We start from the raw sequence: 19184 nt of genomic DNA on the forward strand, positions 1-19184 counted from the left end.
TCTCTCTCTCTCTCTCTCTCTCTCTCTCTCTCTCTCTCTCTCTCTCTCTCGATATTTTTCCTGCCATGAACCAGCATAAATTTATGGTGAATTTCAAATGTATCAAGAATCTGCTCCTGTTAGGGTTAAGATATCAGATGCCCTTTAAGAGCCAGCACAAAGGAAAATATTGACAAACGAACAGTTCAACATAGATATGCAGCAACCTCGAATACAACATATATAAAGTGTTAAGAATCAACATCCTCAGAAGTCAGGGCTTCTGAACAACAGAAACTGAACAACCGGAGCAAACCGGACAACACTGCAGGAGCCCTGACACCAAGGTGTACTTTTATTCTGGAGTCGAAACTGCATTGGCAAGTGTGGCGTAGATGCTACAGGAACTTAGCGATGCTCATAGAACCGCCACAAAGAGCTAAAGGGCCCCACTTTAGTTAGCATTGTAAGACGCTCTTTGAACCCCGCCCCTTTCCAAAAAAGGCAACGGAGGGGGTGGAATAGGAGTAGGGTGACTGCGTCATCTTGCTGTCGCTCAATCACCGTGACAGAAAAGGCAACGGCTTCAGTAGGAGGAAGGATGTTTACTTCCGCTTCTGGCGGAACCTTTAGAGTCGGGTAAAAGAGGCCGAAGAGAAAACTCTCTTCTGTATCGAATAGCCGTAGCGGCATCTGGTATGATTTAATTTTGTGCGTGGCTGTTGGGCTTTACTCCTTCTACAAGGGTTTTAATTTGACCCTGCCCAAACTAAAGATGGCGGCGTAGGCATAGAGCCGACCATAGAGTCTCCGAGCTAGAGAGGCCCAGACGGGCCGCGGGCGGAAGAATAGGGCCAGGCCAGTCGGCCTATAAAGGAAGTTCGTAATCGGGCCGGTGCTCCGTGCTTCCTGCGCCTGCGTGAAGATGGTAGAAGAAGGAGTCCGCGTGGTTCGCTGCGGCGGCAGCCGGCTGAACTTCAGGAGGGCCGTGTTCTCCGTGGATTCCAAGTATGGAGTAGGCTGCGGGCCAACAGGGCTCCGGGCACCGCGGGCCGGGGAGGGGACTGTCCGGTGCGGCGCCGCGCCGCGCCGCGCGGCCCAAGGTCGGACTGCGAGCCTGGAGTCCGCGGCGCTGTGCGGCGCATGGACCGACCCGGAGCCGCGCCCGGCTTTGCTGCTGCGTCTGTGTGCCTTGCACCCCGGACTCCACCTGCGGGAAGGTTGGGGGTTGCAGGGGCAGGTCAGGTGTCTACAAGGGACTAGGAGCCGCTCGGTTGGAAAATGGTCCCTCTCTGTATGTGCACCGGTCTGCTCATGCAGACTAATGTTCACGTGTGGAACGTTTTGGACTTCTAAATCATTAATGATTCCGCCTTTTCCCGCAGAAAAACATCATAATTACCAGGCTCCTTTTTCCCCCTTTTTCTTTTTGAGTTTTACATAAAAACCGATGTTAGGTCTGTAGGAGAACGTGTCTATGTGCACACAACTTTTACAACAGTGGCTTTCAGTTCGCTGCTTGTCAGCTGGATTTGTTGCTGCTACGTTGTATCATTTAGAAGAGGTGTGTAGTAGGGCTAGTTTTTCAGAGCACTCTGGATGTAGAGATACTTAGGCTCAGTAGTTTGAATGCTTGATCCCCAAGAGGAGCAATTATTCCTGAAGGATTAGGAGGCAGATCCTCCTTGGAGGAGGTGTGCCACTGGGGCAGGCTTGAAGGCTTCAAAAGCCTAACCATTCTCAGCTCTCTGCACAGGGATGTCTCCTGTACTGCTCCAGCACCATGCCTCTCTCTCACACACACACACCCACCCATCATGGGCTCCACTGTGATGGTCATGGATTCTAACCTCTGCAACTGTGAACCGCAAATAGTAAAAACCCCTTTCTATTTTAGAAAGGTATTTGTGGAAGGTGTACTCTCTCGCAATACCCTGCCAGTATACTTACCAGTATAGGGGGTTTGTTGAAGTTGTTTTATGAATTAAAGGGATAAAATGGGCATAGAGGAGTTGTCACAGTTCTGCCCCTTCAAATTCATCCTTATACCCATTTTTACCCTGCATTGAACTTTGCATCGCCTTGTCTGTTAAATGAGGTGTTTGGTCCATCTCATTTTCCAAGTCTGATAGGATTTTTTTAAAAGCTTTGGCCAACGGTTTGATCTTTAACTAGCTGAGCTGACAAAATCAAGACAAGAAATTCACTGTGTGGTGAGGAATAGAAAAGTCAGAGTAGATGTTTGAAAGCCTACGTGCTTTTAAGACTTTTTTATGTCATAGTGAGAAAGATGAAGATTGCAGAGGGCTACTATCTGTTATATGCTTTTCTATTGCCATTAGAAAATACTGGGACCAAAGGAACTTATAAACAAAATGTTTAATTTGGGGTTCACAATTGCAGAGGTTAGAATCCATGACCATCGCAGTGGAGAGCATGATTGGGGGGTGGGGTGTGTGTGGCAGGCATGGTGCTGGAGCAGTACAGAAGACATCCCTATGTAGACAGCTGAGAATGGATTAGGCTTTTGAAGCCTTCAAGCCTGGCCCCAGTGGCACACCTCTTCCAACAAGGGTCTGCCTCCTAATCCTTCAGGAATAATTGTGCCACTTGGGGCCAAAACCTTCAAACTTCTGAGCCTGTGGGGACCATTCCATTTTCCTTTAAACACCCACATTAGGCTAAGCCGAGAAGGTTGTCTATTGGTTGTTCTATGAATGGCCTCCCTTATAGGTACACAGTAGTATCCAAAAGGGTAGGTTGACTTGCTTTGTTTTTGTTTTCACTTAATGTTGTGACTATTGGACCTTGCACATACTAGACAAGCACTCTACCACTGAGACCTGCTTCCCAGCACCTGTTCCACCCTTTATGGGTACCCATTCTTTTGTTTATTTTCATTGGGGAGGAGTCTCACTGGGTTGCTCAGGTTGGTTTTGAACTTGCTATGTAGTCCAGGGAGTCTGTGATGCTCCTGCCTCAGCTTCATAAGTTCATAAGAGGGTGAAGTTACAGGCCTGTGTCATCAGGCCCAACTAGAGAAATGTGTTTTACTGTTTAGTCAAAAAAAAAAAACAAAAAACATTTGGTTTTTATGTTTGTTTGTTTGTTTTTGTTTATTTTTTTGTTTTTAATCTTATTTGAGGTGAGTTAAAGTCAAGTTTTGTAGAGTTAACATAGTATGAATATAAAACCCAAGTGTGTTAACCACTCATGGAAGCTAAGAACTCCTTAGGAATGGTCCAGGCTACAGATTTTTAGCCTCTTAACTAAAGTACTCAGGATCATGGGTCAAGTCATGAAGAATACCAAACACTACAGGTGCTTTGCAGTGATTGCTTTCTTGAGCTTTTTACACATAGAGCCAATGTATCTTAGGCATACCGTCAGTTATAAACCACATTCTGGCTGCAAAGGTGTGCACAGATAAGCAACCCAGTATCATTGATTGAATAAGACAGGCTGTAGCAACCCTGGTTGGCATCGTATTTCTTAGGATAAAGTCATGTGCAGGTTGCTTTGGCAGCACAGAGAATAGTCTGACTGGGGTTCTCAGTGATCTGAGCCTTTCACAGTGAGAAAAGTGTGAAATTCTTTTCTGAGCTTTTCTTAGGTAAGTTCTGTTACGAATGTAACCACTTTGATAATGAAGGAGCATCAGGTTTGTGGGAAAAAGCCAGAACTGTAAGATGATATAGGCAAAATTAGTACTTCAGCAGTTAGAAGATGGATATATATACAGGAGTGACCTGGACCTCACCATTGAGAGCACAACCTTTTACTCAGCATTTGTGAGCTGATGTCTCCAGTTAGCAAGGGAGAATTGGGCTGTTTGCAGAATAATGCTGTGTCATCTCATAGTCTTTTCTGCATTAGTAGAACATATCATATCCTCGTCTCATATCCTCATAGGGTTGACTATATATACATATATATATATATATATATATATATATATATATATATATATACTTGAATACGCAATTCTTTTTTTTTTCTTTAAAGTTTTAAGATTTATTTATTTCATGTATGTGAGTATACTGTAGCTGTCTTCAGACACACCAGAAGAGGACATCAGATCCCATTACAGATGGTTGTGAGCCACCATGTGGTTGCTGAGAATTGAACTCAGGACCTCTGGAAGAGCAGTCAGTTCTCCTAACCACTGGGCCATCTCTCCAGCCTGAATATACAACTCTTAAGCTATATTGAAGGGTATCTGCATATTGTTATCTTCATAACAGGCCATAAAACGATTATACTATCTGTATAGCGTGTGAGACTTAGATCTCTCTCTCGCTCTCTCTTTTACAGGTATATCTTCTGTGTCTCGGGAGACTTTGTCAAGGTCTATAGCACAGCCACAGAAGAGTGTGTGCACATTCTGCATGGGCACACAGATCTGGTGTCTGGAATTCTCATCAACCCCAGCAACCATCTACAGGTGCCAGCTTGTAATTGTACATGTGTCCATTTTTACTGTTAGCAGAAACAATTAGGTTAAATTTGCAGTGGGTCCATCTGTAGGTTTTCCTATTCAGGGTATTTTTTCAGTTTTCTGAGAGTGGAAAGAGGTCCATAGCCTAGAACTACACTGCCCATGGGATATTCTGTGAACCATTTCACCTGCATGATGCTAATAACTGTTACTTGGTAAGGTTGTTTTTATCTATATGAGGTTCTGAAATATAGGTGCAGTTAAATGGATTCTTGATCCATTGCAGTGGCATTGTGACTATCCAAACATGTGCCCTTACTTTCCAATTTTTAAAAAAATTCAAGGTAATTCAATATTTTGCTCTTGCTATAAGTTTTAATGAGTTCCTATTTCCTGTGTTAGTCATAGCAACATGGAGGCTATTGCTTGGTTTTGAAAAGATTGACATTGCCACCATAACTGTGCCATAAAAGACATAGGGCATAAAATAACACTCCTGTTTTCTCTCCTAAGTTCTCCAAGATCTGCTCTTAAAAATCAGAGTCAAATAACTCTTCCGTATGATCCAGTTATATTTTTTATTCCTGTATTACATATTTATCCTTTGCAGGCTTTTAATGAAAAAAGTGTTCTTCAGTTAAAGTCATATTTATTAAGTATGTGTTATAACCTTTGTTGGTAGACAAAAAACCATATATACACATTGTATACGTTTTCTCTTAAAGTCAGGAGTATTTTTAAAATATTTGATTAATTTTTTGAGAACTTCATATGTTATATTTGATCATATGCATCCCTCTCCCCCAGATCCACTCTCCTTTCCAGATACACCAACTGTATTCTCTTCCCCCACCCCCACCCCCCCCTCTCTCTTAAGAGAAAATCCAATTAGTGCTGTCTGTAAGGCCACGTACAGATGAGCAGTCTTATCAGCAGGTTGGGGTGAGGTTGCAGGATAACAATTGTGTGAACCTGAGAGGTCTCCATTTTGACAATACTTACATTTTTAACTGTTTTGTTAATCCTTATGTATGAGTCTTGGATAAAATATCTGGCTTTATTTTCTACCTAAGAGAATTATTTTGCTTGAGAAGATAATATTGTTTTACTCAAATTCTTTTTATTTTTAATCCATGAATTCATGACTCAGATCACAAAAAATGTTAAAGTGGCCCTTTTTTTTCAAATTAAAATTATTTATAAACCTTATAAACAAGTTATTTTCTCAACAAATCTGTGAAGCCGAAGTAAAGCTAAGCATTTTTAACAGACATAATCCTTTGTGTTACTAAGGTCTGTGCTCACCAAGAATGGTCCACAGACTAGTGTTCTAACACTGTCAAGCCTTCTGTAGTGATGTACAGCAAAGACTGAGTGAGAGTCCTGGAACTCAGCACCATGGAGTTGCCATAGAGTCTCAGTGTGCAAGAATTCCTTCTGTGTTTGTTTAAAGAATTGGTCCTTAATGGATTGAGTTTAAACAGAGGAGTGTTCTCGTCATTTCAGGAACTTCTTTTAATGCTTAGGTAAGATGAGTGCAGTGACACCAGTGAAAAGGAATTGGGCTTTGGATAAACGAGAGCGAATTCTTGAGTGCTCTTCACTCAGCTCCCTACCATATCCCACTGTGGAGTAGAGTGTTGATTCCCACCTCCTCCTTTCTGTTTAAAAGCTGAAACTGTTAGATTGTTTTAATTACATGATTTTGCAGAAACCACTGCTTGGTTTCCTTTATTTCAAATACTTTGGGCAGAAGTTGTTTCATGTTTGGGGGAATATTTATTTGTTTTACTGTGCAATCTGAATCGGATACTTTTTGAGTATCATTTTGGGGCTCACAAAGCTTTGCATTTAAATTTTAAATAGAGATATTCAACTTTTATAAATTTGACTACCTCTTCAGCGCCAACCATGAGATAATGCACAACAAACAGGACCCAGTCCTTTCTGCCTTCCACTGTCATTGGATCTCATTGGAATGGTGTTTAATCTGTCTTGTATGGTTTTACCCTGCAGCTCTACTCTTGTTCCTTTGATGGCACAATTAAACTGTGGGACTATGTTGATGGCATTCTGATAAAGGTATGTGTATTGCTCTTTAGTTCTCTTCTGTAAAGCCTAATCTTTAAGAGACTTACTGAACAAATTAAGAAACCTAACACTATTTTTTTAAAATGCATAATTTGAACTATATAAAAATTTCAAGATCCTACCATAAAAAGAAGACTGATAAGCACTGAGAGAAAGTATTTTACTCACCAATAAGAAACAACTAGTTAGGCTCACAGGATGGGAGATAAATAAGCATGGGCACTGTAGGGGTAGCTCCGTGGTGGAGTGTCTGTGTGCGGCCCTGGCTGCTGTCCCAGCATTTTCAGGGAGGACTGGTGGAGTCGAAAGTAAGCTAGGAATTGACATGACAGAAAAAGAAATACCAATTACCATGAGGAGGTGATTCATCCTATTAATTTTAGCAGTGTAAATTTAAACAAGTAGAGTGATTTTTTTTTCCCCCTTGCTAAAATTCACATTGAGTGCAGTAATGAGTACAATTTAGACAGATTTTTATATGTGCAGTCGATGAGAGGAAAACAAAAATTACAGTACTTTTTTTCTATAAGAATTTACATCTTTGAAATATCTTGTTATATTTAAATTATATCATTGAAAGATCTTGTTATGTAGTCCTTAAATTATAGTGGGAAAAATCTATATAACCTGATATTCGATAAAATTATTATAGGTTGCAATCATTGAAAAGCCAGGAAGGTATATAAAAGATAAATCATCAAATAGTGTACATGGCCTCTATAGACAGGTACTCTCTTGAGGTACGAAACATCAGTAAGAAATCCTTAAATTGCACCATGAGTTCTGTGTTCTGCTGGAGGAGCTGGATACTGCATGGAGTGACTCATTATCTCTTTCAGACTTTCACTATTGGACCTAAACTCCACGCCTTCTTTATTCCTCCCCATGCGGAAGATTCCGTCTTCCTTACAATAAGTAAAGAAGAGCCAGGTACAGCATAATGCGCTTCATTTGTATTTTTGTGGGATATCAAATGGATCTTTACACTTTCTCAAAATTACAAGGGTCTCGACACTAGTTTTAATATCAAGCTGGCAGTTTTTGAATTGTCATGTAAATTGCTGTCATTATCCTTTGCTGAGGCTTTTTAGTTCTGAGGTCTTCAGTGTTTAATGAATGGGGCGGGGGGGGGGGGGGGGGAGCGGTTATAATGGGCTCAGAGCTTCAGTGTTAAATCCAGGCAAGGATTTGTCTGTCTGCTGAATTTTAATATGTTAGTCTTATATTTTTTTCATTGGGAGCCTAACTTTTAATGGCTGAGCCAGCTCTCCAGCCCTTAATAATAAGCATCGCAGTCCCTTTATTTGTTGATCTTGACTCATATCAAATAATTTAGATAAAAACTGATATAAAGAACCAGTAGTGTAGCTAAATTGTTACTCTGTTTACTAGCATCGAAACTATCACATATCAGGTTTACAGGAATGTTTACAACATTGCCAGCAATTACAGATAGTTTTTCTCCATCATAGAATTTGGTATAACAGAATACCGACATGAAGTTACCCAAAGAAAGTTTTTAATGCTGGGATTCAAGAGGACTACTCCCCATAAGATACAGTTGTATTGCAATTAAAAGTTCAAAGAAGCTTTAAGATAGTGACTATAGACAGTCAGCTGAACTGCCCAAAATTTAATCCTTTATGTACAAATATACAAGCACATGCAAATCTATAGTATTAAAATTGCTTTCATTTTTTACTAAATGGTATAACTGTATGTACACCAAAGAATTGCTTTAGAATCACATATGGTTGAATATTAGTAACATTTGATTTATGTGCCTATTTTATGTGCCCATCTGTCAGTGTTATATATAATAAGCCATAGCTAACTTACATACATGTATGTACATACAGTTATGTATGTAGAGTCAAGAAGTCCACTCCAAATGTCTTCCTTTATCTCTCCACTTAATTTTTGAGACATATTCTTTCTCTTCACCTGTAGTCTGGTGATTGAGCTAAACTAGCAGCCCCCAAGTCCCAGGGATCCTCCTGTCTGGACACCTGTTGTTGTGCTGGCTTTTGAAATTGCAGCAAACTCAGGTTTTCATGAGTTCATGGAAGCACTAATGAGCGATCTCCCTAGCCACACAGTTTAGAAAGCTCTCATGTGGCTTCATTCCTTTGGCTGCTTAACTCACCAATACTATATTCATTTTTCAGTCCCATTTTATTTTTATTTATTGGGATTTTTTTTGAGACAGTTCTTTATAGTTTTATAATTGTGCCTATCCTGGAATTCACTGTGTAGACCAGGCTGACTTCAAACTCACAGAGAATTTCCTTCCTCTGCCTCTGCCTCTCCCTTCAGCCCTAACCCTGACCCTGCTGGGATTAAAGGTGTGTTCCCACATAGATCCACTTTAAACTGCAGCTGAGTACTTTGGAACATAAAACACTCCTGTGTAAGTTTTCTATTTCTACAGAGAGTCAGGAGTATCCAGCAGTTATGGATTTAGACTCCAATCAAATGAAGAGTTCAGGGACTGGAGTAATGGCTCAGCAGTTGAGAGCACAGAGGGCCTGTACTTGGCTCCCTTTACACAGTTTGTTCAAAATATCCTACAGTTGCAGTCTTGTCATTTGAGTGTGCATATAACTGTTTCAAATGACTAAGTGTATAAGCTTTAGAGAAACTTTGTAAGAAATGACTTCCTCTGGCCAGATGTATTTCAGCTGGTATCAGTGAAGCTGCCCAAATCAACAAGCCAGGACGTGGAAGCTAGAGAGCTCACCTTTGTTTTGGATTACATAAACAGGTCCCCCAAGTGCATTGCCTTTGGAAATGAGGTACGTTTGTTCTGTTGGTTTCTGTTTATATGTGAAATCTATTCCCTGAAAGTTTCTCCCTCAACACTGATGTCCAGTGCATTAGTGCACTTTTGTTAGTAACTAAAACACTGTGACACTGTCTTAGCAAGCTCTCCTGGATTATGGTATGCACAGTTTTAGCACCATCCTTATGTCATATATTCTGTCCTTTGCTCTTTTACAGTTTTCCCCGAAATAACAATGTATTTGAACTTATTTCTTTCCTTGTTTCATATAAAGCACTGACATTGTTCCACTTTAGGCTGTGTTGTGTATCTTTAGAAAATATGGGCTATGTATCTATAGTGAGAATTTCCCATCATAGGAAATTCAGGTATCACAGAAAATATGAGTAAAGAAAATGTTGTCTCACCAATGACAATATTTAAAGGCTCTTATAGACTTTTTTTTTCTTGATCACATTGAAGACAACAGTTCCCAAAAGAAGTAGAATCAGAAATATTGTCATCTTTTTCCTCTTTTCAACTTAATATTGCAGCACATATGAATATTAACATGTTTTTGACATATACTTTGTGGCATTTGTACCATTATTTTGCTACCTGTTAATGCCTTAGTAAAGTCAAAAGCCACCAGAAGACCTATTGCATAGCCTTGGAGTTTTTTCAGTCATTGTATCATTCTTTAGGACAGGGTTAGTTCCTCAGAGTAGAGAAGATGGATGGCTTCATCACTGTCATTGTCATTGTCATACTTAGTCTTACTGATTACCACAGTGGGTAAAATCATAGTTAGAATTCACTTCGCCTCCACCAGAATTACTAATGGTGTCAAGATGAGGAGCAAAGTTAAATTCCCTGGGCCTGGAAAGACAGAGCATGATAGCAAAATGCTAAGTGTAGGAGTAATGATTGTTTCCCATAGCCCTGAAACAAGCTGATACCCAGTCAACCAGCCAGTCACCAGAACTGTGGTGGATTTACTCAGCTGGATGCCGCTCACCAGTGAGAAGAAAGTAACAATACACCTAATGGTGTAGGTAGATTTCAGAAGAATGTGTTGAGCTACAGTTGGAGTGTACAGATTGAAATAAGCTATGATGATAAAGTGGCAGTTACTGGTGTGACTGGGGCATTGAGGAGTGACTAAGTAGGGAGTGCGCATTCTGGGGTGGAGAGGTTTCTAGGTCTGGATTTTGGCATCAGTTATATAGATATAGTCAAACATGGCATGGTATTGTATGTATGCCTAATGGGAAAATATGTAAACCACTACGCTTAAATATATAGTTATAGAATTTAGGATTGAATTCTAAAGAGTCATTTTGTAGTAATACAATCTTGAGATTTTTTTTTTTTTTTTTAATGTTACCTTCTGCTTAAACCACCAGGGAGAATATGTTGCTGCAGTCCGGGACTTTTACTTATCTGTTTATTTTTTCAAAAAGAAAAAAACATGCAAGTAAGAATTCCCTTTTCTTGGCTTTGCTATATTTACTGGAGAACTTGTTACAGTGTTGTCCAAACCTGGTGTCTTCTTTCAAAAAGTGGGCCATCCTGTAGAGGTTCACACATTTTAATTCATGAGGTAGGGTAGGGGCACCCTAGCTCGAGAGTCTTCTCTATCCCCAAACCTCATGCATACAATACAATCAACTGTGTGCTTGGTGTAATAAATGAGTTTAGATTGGAAAAGCTTGGCCTGGTGATTCTCATTGACTTTAGCAACCAATCTAGGCATTAGGATACTGGGGCTTTGTTCCAGTTTGTTTTCTATTGCTATGTTAAGATACCATGACCAAAAGCAGCTTGGGGAGAAAGGGGTTTATTTGGCTAACATCTCAATTTCATTGTCTGTCATAAAGGGAAGTTAGAGTACGAACTCAGGGCAGGACATAAAACAGAGGCCATGAGTGTTGCTTGCTCTCTATGCCTCCTCACTCAGCTGCTTTTGTATAACTCCCAGACCCAGCTAACTGCCCAGAAATAACATCACTCTAGTGGGCTACGCCCTTCCACATCAATCTCAATCAAAAAGTGCCCCACACTCTTAACAACAGGTCAGTCTGGAGCCATTGTCCCTGTAAGGTTTCTCCTTCCCAGGTGACCCTAGATTGGATGAAGTTCACAAAAATCACCAGCATGAACTTAAAAAACATTTAGCCCATTTCATCCATCATGAACTTCAAAATAATAGGTTTAAATGGAGATGCTATCTTACTGAGTTTTGAAGGATGAATAACATGCATATTTAGATGAGCTGAGAATTGTATAATCAATCTCGTAGACACTGTCATTTTCGCAGCTACACTTCTGAGATTACCATTGCTTTGTTTATGATATACAAAAATCCTCACTTCTTCAGGAGTAGAATATCAACCAACCTAGACATAGCAAATGGATTTATCCCTCTGAATTTGTCCCATTAGGACACATAAAGTCAGTCGTTTCTGTTCGAATTTACTACACATGGCCATAAGCTTAATACTAAGATTTTGGTTCAGAGAGAAATTTTCTGTCCACCGGCCAGGAAAAGGTACTAAAAGGACTGTCTTCTTTACTTAAATCAGAATGCATTGGCAAGTTCTTGTGATAAGACCTGGGTCACATGAAGCTTATACTGGACATTTGTAAATGTTTACCAAACAGAATAACCAAGGGAAAGTTGTTGTTTGTCTTGTTCCTAGTTTTACTTTACCATCAACAAAAACCAAGAAGAATGCGAAGAACAAGTTCACATGTGTAGCCTGCCACCCAAAGGAAGATTGCATTGCATCTGGTCACATGGACGGCAAAATCCGCCTTTGGTCAGTCAACTCCAGAAAACCTGGGATCACGTGTATATACACTGCTTCACACTCATCCTCAGGGCAGCACTATCTCTGGGCCCAAAAAAAGAGAGTATGGCACATCACTGCTCTGCTGCCACCTTCCCTTTCCTGGCATTGGGCTCCTCCATCACACTGCCATGTAGGATTGCTAACCTTAAGCTTCTGAAGAGAGAGAAGCACTCCATGTCACTGGAATCACTTTATTGAAGAGAACCTTGTTCCCTGCCTTTTAACTAAAACAGGAAACTGAGACAGTGCTGACTATCTAGTGTGTGGTACAGTGAGTGCCGTGATAACTTTACTTATAGAAGTTCATCTGGTTACCAAGAACAAACTATTTTTAAATATTGATGCCAAAACACTTGGGACTGGTTTATTGCATTTAGCATGCCATTGTTTCCCATTTGGTACCTGAAGTTAAGAGTTTGTTTTCTAATCTTAATGAGATGTCTCCATCAAATAACCTCTCAGGGGGGCTCTTTTCTGTTTGTTTGTTTTGTCCAATTCTGATGTTTAGTTTCTATTTTATCATACTATATTTTATTTTATTACTGTCTCAGAAGCCAGTTTTCGAATCGGACAGAAAGGGAATAGGTCTGAATGGTAGGGGAGCTGGGAGTGGAGGAGGAGAAACTGTAATCAGGATCTATGACATGAGGGAAACCGTCTTAAAGAGCATTTTGTTTTCTCCAACAGGAGGAACTTTGACAGTGATCAGAAGTACACATACACATCTTTGCATTGGCACCATGACATGGTTATGGATTTGGCGTTCACAGTAACAGGTGAGTGCTTCTTTCTTTTCTTTTCTTTTTTTATATATAGAACATGATTTGAATATTTTCAGCTGTTAATAGTCAACAGACAGAATAATTATTTTAAGATATATTTCATTGATATGTCTCCCTTTCTATTTCTGATTTTATTAATTTGGATACTATCAAATGCCCTCTGGTTAGTCTGTCTAAGGGTTTCTGCTTGTGGACGTTGTACATCGTGGTGCGCACTAGGCTCCGCACCACGATGTACAACGTCCACAAGCAGAGAACCAGCTCCTGGTTTTGTTGGTTTTTTGTATACTTCTTTTTGTTTCTAATTGGTTGATTTCAGCCTTGAGTTTATTTCCTGCCATCTACTCTTCTTGGGTGCATTTGTTTCTTTTTGTTCTACAGCTTTCAGGTATGCTAGTGTAAGCTCTCTCCAGTTTCTTTTTGGAGGCACTCAGAGCTATGAGTTTTCCTCTTACCACTGCTTTCGTTGTGACCCATAAGTTTTAGTATGCTGTGTCTTCATTTTCATTAGATTCTAAAAAGCCTTTACTTACTTTTTTTCTTCCTTGACCAAGTTATCATTGAGTAGAGCATTGTTCAGCTTCCACATATATGTGTGTTGGTTTTGGTTTTTGTTGGTATTTAAGACCAGCCTTTGTTTGTGATAATCTGATAGAGTGCATGGAAATATTTTAGTCCTCTTGTATCTGTTGAGGCCTGTTTTGTGATTATATGGTCAATATTGAAGAAGGTACCATGGGGTGCTGAAAAGAAGGTATATTCTTTTGATTTAGGATGAAATGTTCTACAGATAGCTGTTAAATCCATTTGGTCCGTAACTTCTGTTAGTTTCACTGTGCCTCTGCTTAGTTTCTGTTTCCATGATTTGTCCATTGCTGAGAATGGGGTGTTGGAAGTCTCCCACTATTATTGTGTGGGGTACAATGTGTGCTTTGAGCTTTAGTAGAGTTTCTTTTATGAATGTGGGTGCCCTTGCATTTGGAGCATAGATGTTCAGAATTGAGAGTTGATCTTGGTAGATTTTTCCTTTGACCAGTATGAAATGTCCTTCCTTATCCTTTTTGATAACTTTTGGTTGGTTGAAAGTCGGTTTTATTCGATATTAGAATGGCTACACCAGCTTGTTTCTTGGGACCATTTGCTTGGAAAATTGTTTTCCAACCTTTTACTCTGAGGTAGTGTCTGTCTTTGTCACTGAGGTGCATTTCCTGTATGCAGCAAAATGCTGGGTCCTGTTTACAATTCCAGTCTATTAGTCTATGTCTTTTTATTGGGGAATTGAGTCCATTGATGTTAAGAGATATTAAGGAACAGTGGTTGTTACTTACTATTATTTTTGTTGTTAGAGGTGGAATTATCTTTTTGTGGATATATTGTTTAGGTTTGTTGAAAGATTATTTTCTTGTTTTTTCTAGGGTGTAGTTTCCCAAATCCTTTTATTGGCGTTTTCCATCTGTTATCCTTTGTAGGGCTGGATTTATGGAAAGATATTGTGTAAATTTGGTTTTGTCTTGGAATATCTTGTTTTCTCAGTCAATAGTAATTGAAAGTTTTGCTGGGTATAGTAGCCTGGGCTGGCATTTGTGTTCTCTTAGGGTCTGTATGACATCTTCCCAGGGTCTTCTGGCTTTCATAGACTCTGGTGAGAAGTCTGGTGTAATTTTGATGGGTCTGCCTTTATATGTAACTTGATGTTTTTCCCTTACTGCTTTGAATATTCTTTCTTTGTTTTGTCCATTTAGTGTTTTAATTATTATGTGATGGGAGGAATTTTTTTCCGGTTACATCTATTTGGAGTTCTGTAGGCTTTTTGTATGTTCATGGGCATCTCTTTAGGTTAGGGAAGTTTTCTTCTATAATTTTGTTGAAGATATTTACTGGGCCCTTTAAGTTGGGAATCTTTGCTCTCTTCTATACCTATTATCCTTAGGTTTGTGTGTCCTGGGTTTCTTGGATGTTTTAGGTTAGGATCTTTTTGCATTTTGCATTTTGTTTGAGTGTTGTGTCACTGTTTCTATAGTATCTTCTGTACCTGAGATTCTCTATCTCTTGTATTCTGTTGGTGATGTTTGCATCTGTGACTCCTGATCCTTTTTCTGGGTTTTCTAACTCCAGGGTTGTCTCCCTTTGTGATTTCTTTATTGTTTCTATTTCTATTTTTAGATATTGAATGGTACTCATTTTATTCGCCTGTTTGATTTCCTGTAATTCTTTAAGGGATTTTTGTGTTTCCTTTTTAAAGGCTTCTAGCTGTTACCTATGTTCTCCTGTATTTCTTTAAAGGAGTTATTTATGTCCTTCTTAATGTCCTCTATCACCATCATGAGAAGTGATTTTAGATCTGAATATTGCTTTTCCCGTGTGGTGGTATATCCAGGACTTGCTATAGTGGGAGATTTGGGTTCTGATGATGCTAAGTATCATTTGTTTCTGTTGCTTATATTCTTTCGCTTGCCTCCCACCATCTGATTATCTACCTGCTCTTACTATATCTGACTGGAGCCTGTCCTTCCTGTGATCCTGATTGTGTTAGAACTCCTCAGAGTTCAGCTGTCTCTGTGATCCTGGGATTCTGGAATCCTGGGATCCTGAGATCCTGGTGTGACCAAACTCCTAGGATCCTGGGATCCTGGAATCCTGGGCATGTTAAAGCACCTGGGAGTGGTAGGGAAGATAATGCCTTCAAAGGAAGACAGGAAAGTGATTTGTCTTTCACTCCTTCTTCCTGGAGACTTAATTGGACAGATCTTCATTAGCCCTGTGTGTTCTGGATGCTTGTAGGTATACTTAGGGTTAGGTCTTAGAGCCTAGGAAGTAGAAAGTAGATTCAGCCTAATGAAGCTTTGGATTTGTGGAACAGTGCCTGGTGTCTACAAGAGTGTGACCTAAGGATTGAGATAAAAGAGAAAGACGGAGATTTAACTGTAGCTATTTATTTACCTTCTTTATCCTCTTTTCTCTCACCTCCAAAAAAAAAAAAAATACTGTGTGGTTTTAGGATGCTGGTGTATGTATATTTATCCGTATGTTTCACATAGTATCTTTGTTCTCTCCTAATCTAATCTACACTTTCTCTTCATTCTTTTCTATACTGTGGCCTCTGCCCATCTCATGGCATCTCATGGCAAGGAATGACCATACGCATTTAATAATATACATTATAAACTTTATATTACTAAATCCTATCATCTCTTCCCAGAGCTGCTGGCGCTGGAGTGTTGTAAATAGTCCTTTGTTTTATTTGGACTGATCACAGCTAGTTGATATTACTGAGCCCAGGTTTTGGTGTGTGATGGAAATAAGTTACTTTCTGCAGTATTCTGATATCATTTCACTTGGATGTACACCAGAGTGAGCTTGCTAAGTGCAGTGTAGACATTGTTTCCATATTGACCGTGTCTAAGAATGCCTGGTCACAGTCTGACTGGAGTGGGGCACTGCCTCATTTTGGATGTTTATGTGGATTTCTCTAATAGTTACTAATGTGGAGAATTTTTTCATACACATGTTGATTATTTTTGTTTCTTCTGGGAAATGTCTATTAAGGTTGCTTTTTGTTCATTCTTCAATTATTTATTTATTTATCTTATTTAATGTATATGAGTACACTGTAGCTGTCTTCAGAAACACCAGAAGAGGGCATCAGCTCACAGATGGCTGTGAGCCACTATGTGGTTGCTGGGAATTGAACTCAGGACCTCAGGAAGAACAGTCAGTGCTTTTAACCACTTAGCCATCTCTCCAGCCCTGTTTATGCTTTTGAATTAGTTGAGTTCTTTATATTTTATAAATAGTAATCCCTTATCAGATTTGTGATGAGCAAATATTTTATGTATAGGTCTTCTTGGCTTGGTCTGCTCTGTTGCACAATAGGTAGCATAACTATTGCTATTGAAAATATAAAAGAAGATTTTCATTATTTCATCACAAGGAATAGATAAATGCTTAAGGTGGTAGTTCAAGTTATATGATTTGAGTGTTACACCATATATGTATGTAAGCATCATATTGTACTCTGTGTGTGTGCACAGCTATGTCAATTAAAAGTAAACTAAAGCTTAAAGATAATAAATAAAACTAGTTCAAAATGATACGAAGACACTTTTGTAAGTTCCAGAGAGATCACTTAAGTAATAAATATATTTGTCTTTTTATATGTGTGGTTTGTTTTGTTTTTCTTCAAACTCTGCTGTTTTTTATTTCCTTGGTTGCAAAGGCACCAGTCTGCTGAGTGGCGGGCGGGAGTGTGTGCTTGTGGAGTGGCGAGATGGATCAGAGAAGAACAAAGAGTTTCTTCCTCGATTAGGATCTTCTATTGAGCACATCTCTGTCTCACCTGCAGGAGATTTGTTCTGTACTTCTCACTCTGATAACAGTAAGTCTAAATTTCTCATCGTGAGGAGGTGTTAACAGTTAGTCACCAGCTTCTGAATGGGAAGTAAAGAAACCTAAAACTAGTTGAAAATAGTAGAAATTTAATGTGTAGTGTTTTCTTTACCCCTTTCTAGCCTCAGATGCTACCAGATCTATCATTTTCAAAATTATTTTTATGAAACCATAAAGCTAAATGTGTATATTTACTGCTGTGCCAGTTATATTTTTAGAGCCTTTTAAAATGGAAGGTGGGTTTTAAGTGGGCCTTCCCACTTTCATAAGTAATGACATTTTCACACAAATGCTGTGAGCTCTTTGGCTGGAAGGAATGCTACAGCCTGTGATGAAGTCTGGGTGCTTGCTGTTCTCCCCAACCTTCTCTTCGCGTTTCTCCTCCCCTAGCTTACCGTGTACATTAACAGTTTGTTCATGAGTACAGTCTATAAAGCATAGACTAGGCTGGGCTTCAGAGAGCTCAGAGGTTGATAGATGTGCTACTCTTGCAAAGAGCCTTTCTCAGCTCCTGGCACCTACACCAGGCAGCTCACAGCCACCCATAACTCCAGTCAGCTCCTGGCACCTACACCAGGCAGCTCACAGCCACCCATAACTCCAGATTTGGGAACCCAGCACACTGTGTAGCTTCCACAAGCACTTGCACTCTCATACACATACATATTCATACACACAGACAGACATGAACACACATAATTTGAAAGAAAAGATTAGTGACTTTAACAGAAACTTACATCCCCATTTTCATTGTCCAACTAACTTGTAAACTGTAGTTTTGATTTTCTAGTAACACTGATTTAGTTGAACTTACTGGATTTTATTGTATTGTGGTACATTAAGTAACATAAAGATCTGATCCTTGTTACCTTAATATTCTGACCTATTCATGTTTAATTATTTTCCTCCCTGTTTTAACAGAGATAACAGTTATTCACCGAAATCTTGATGCATCGGCAGTAATTCAAGGCCTAGTTAAAGGTACTATAGGCTCAAGTGGATAGGAGACCCTGCATCCGACTCCTGGCTGCTGCTCTTCAACCACTCTCTGTCGGTTCTTTTGCAGATAGGAGTGTATCTACTGGTTTGATGGTTGACCCAAGAACCAAAGCTTTAGTTTTGAATGGAAAGCCTGGTCACCTGCAGTTTTATTCTCTCCAGGGTGATAAGCAGTTATACAATGTAAGATTTTAATCCATAAGCTAAGCTTTAAAACAAGTGAAAGTTCTTTGTAGTGCTACTGAGCTTGTATGGTTTCTTTGGAAGCTCCTAACACTGCGTTTGTACTTGAACACAGCTGATAATGTCTGAGATTACTTTAATGCAGGTGATGCTAGCCACACATGTGCTCTGAGTCACAGTGATAAAGGAATGAGCATGTGTGGATTGACAAGACAACTCTGGGACTGTTGTGTGATAAACTGTCTAACTTGCAAACATTAAAGATTAGTGTAGATTAAACAAGAATACTTCAGTATTCTTGCAATAAAATGCAATCCCTTTTCTTGCGCCCTGCATTGCTCTTAACGAGTCAAACCCTCCCCATCACCCCACCCCCACATTTACTAAAAGGGCACTTACTACACTTAATATGGTTGGGCATCGCTAATCTCAAAATCCAATCTTTTTTATTTGTTTGGTTTTTTGGAGACTGGATTTCTCTGTGTAGCTCTGACTATCCTGGAACTCACTCTGTAAACTAGGCTTACCTTGAACTCAGAGATCCGCCTACCTTTGTGCGCCTTTAATCCCAGCACTTGGGAGGCAGAGGCAGGCGGATTTCTGAGTTCGAGGCCAGCCTGGTCCACAGAGTGAGTTCCAGCCAGGACAGCCAGGGCTACACAGAGAAACCCTGTCTCAAAATAAAAACTAAAAAAAAAAAAAAAAAAAAA

At 39.7% G+C, this 19184-nt stretch overlaps 1 protein-coding gene across 1 annotated transcript in view; it reads left to right on the plus strand.

Moving 5' to 3' along the window:
• The first annotated feature begins 548 nt into the window (after window positions 1–548).
• Wdr75 (WD repeat domain 75) overlaps window positions 549–19184 on the plus strand; it is a 28311-nt gene continuing 9675 nt past the window's right edge. Inside the window, exons 1-11 of the mRNA XM_021157262.2 lie at window positions 549–987; window positions 4294–4423; window positions 6434–6499; window positions 7348–7438; window positions 9179–9303; window positions 10676–10746; window positions 11972–12091; window positions 12812–12900; window positions 17123–17281; window positions 18214–18273; window positions 18359–18474. Coding sequence (XP_021012921.1) covers window positions 905–987; window positions 4294–4423; window positions 6434–6499; window positions 7348–7438; window positions 9179–9303; window positions 10676–10746; window positions 11972–12091; window positions 12812–12900; window positions 17123–17281; window positions 18214–18273; window positions 18359–18474 — 1110 coding nt within the window. The 5' untranslated portion in view covers window positions 549–904. The remainder of the gene's footprint in view (window positions 988–4293; window positions 4424–6433; window positions 6500–7347; window positions 7439–9178; window positions 9304–10675; window positions 10747–11971; window positions 12092–12811; window positions 12901–17122; window positions 17282–18213; window positions 18274–18358; window positions 18475–19184) is intronic.

The sequence above is a fragment of the Mus caroli genome, chromosome 1 (genome assembly GCF_900094665.2).
Source record: "Mus caroli chromosome 1, CAROLI_EIJ_v1.1, whole genome shotgun sequence".
NCBI classification, from domain to species: Eukaryota; Metazoa; Chordata; class Mammalia; order Rodentia; family Muridae; genus Mus; species Mus caroli.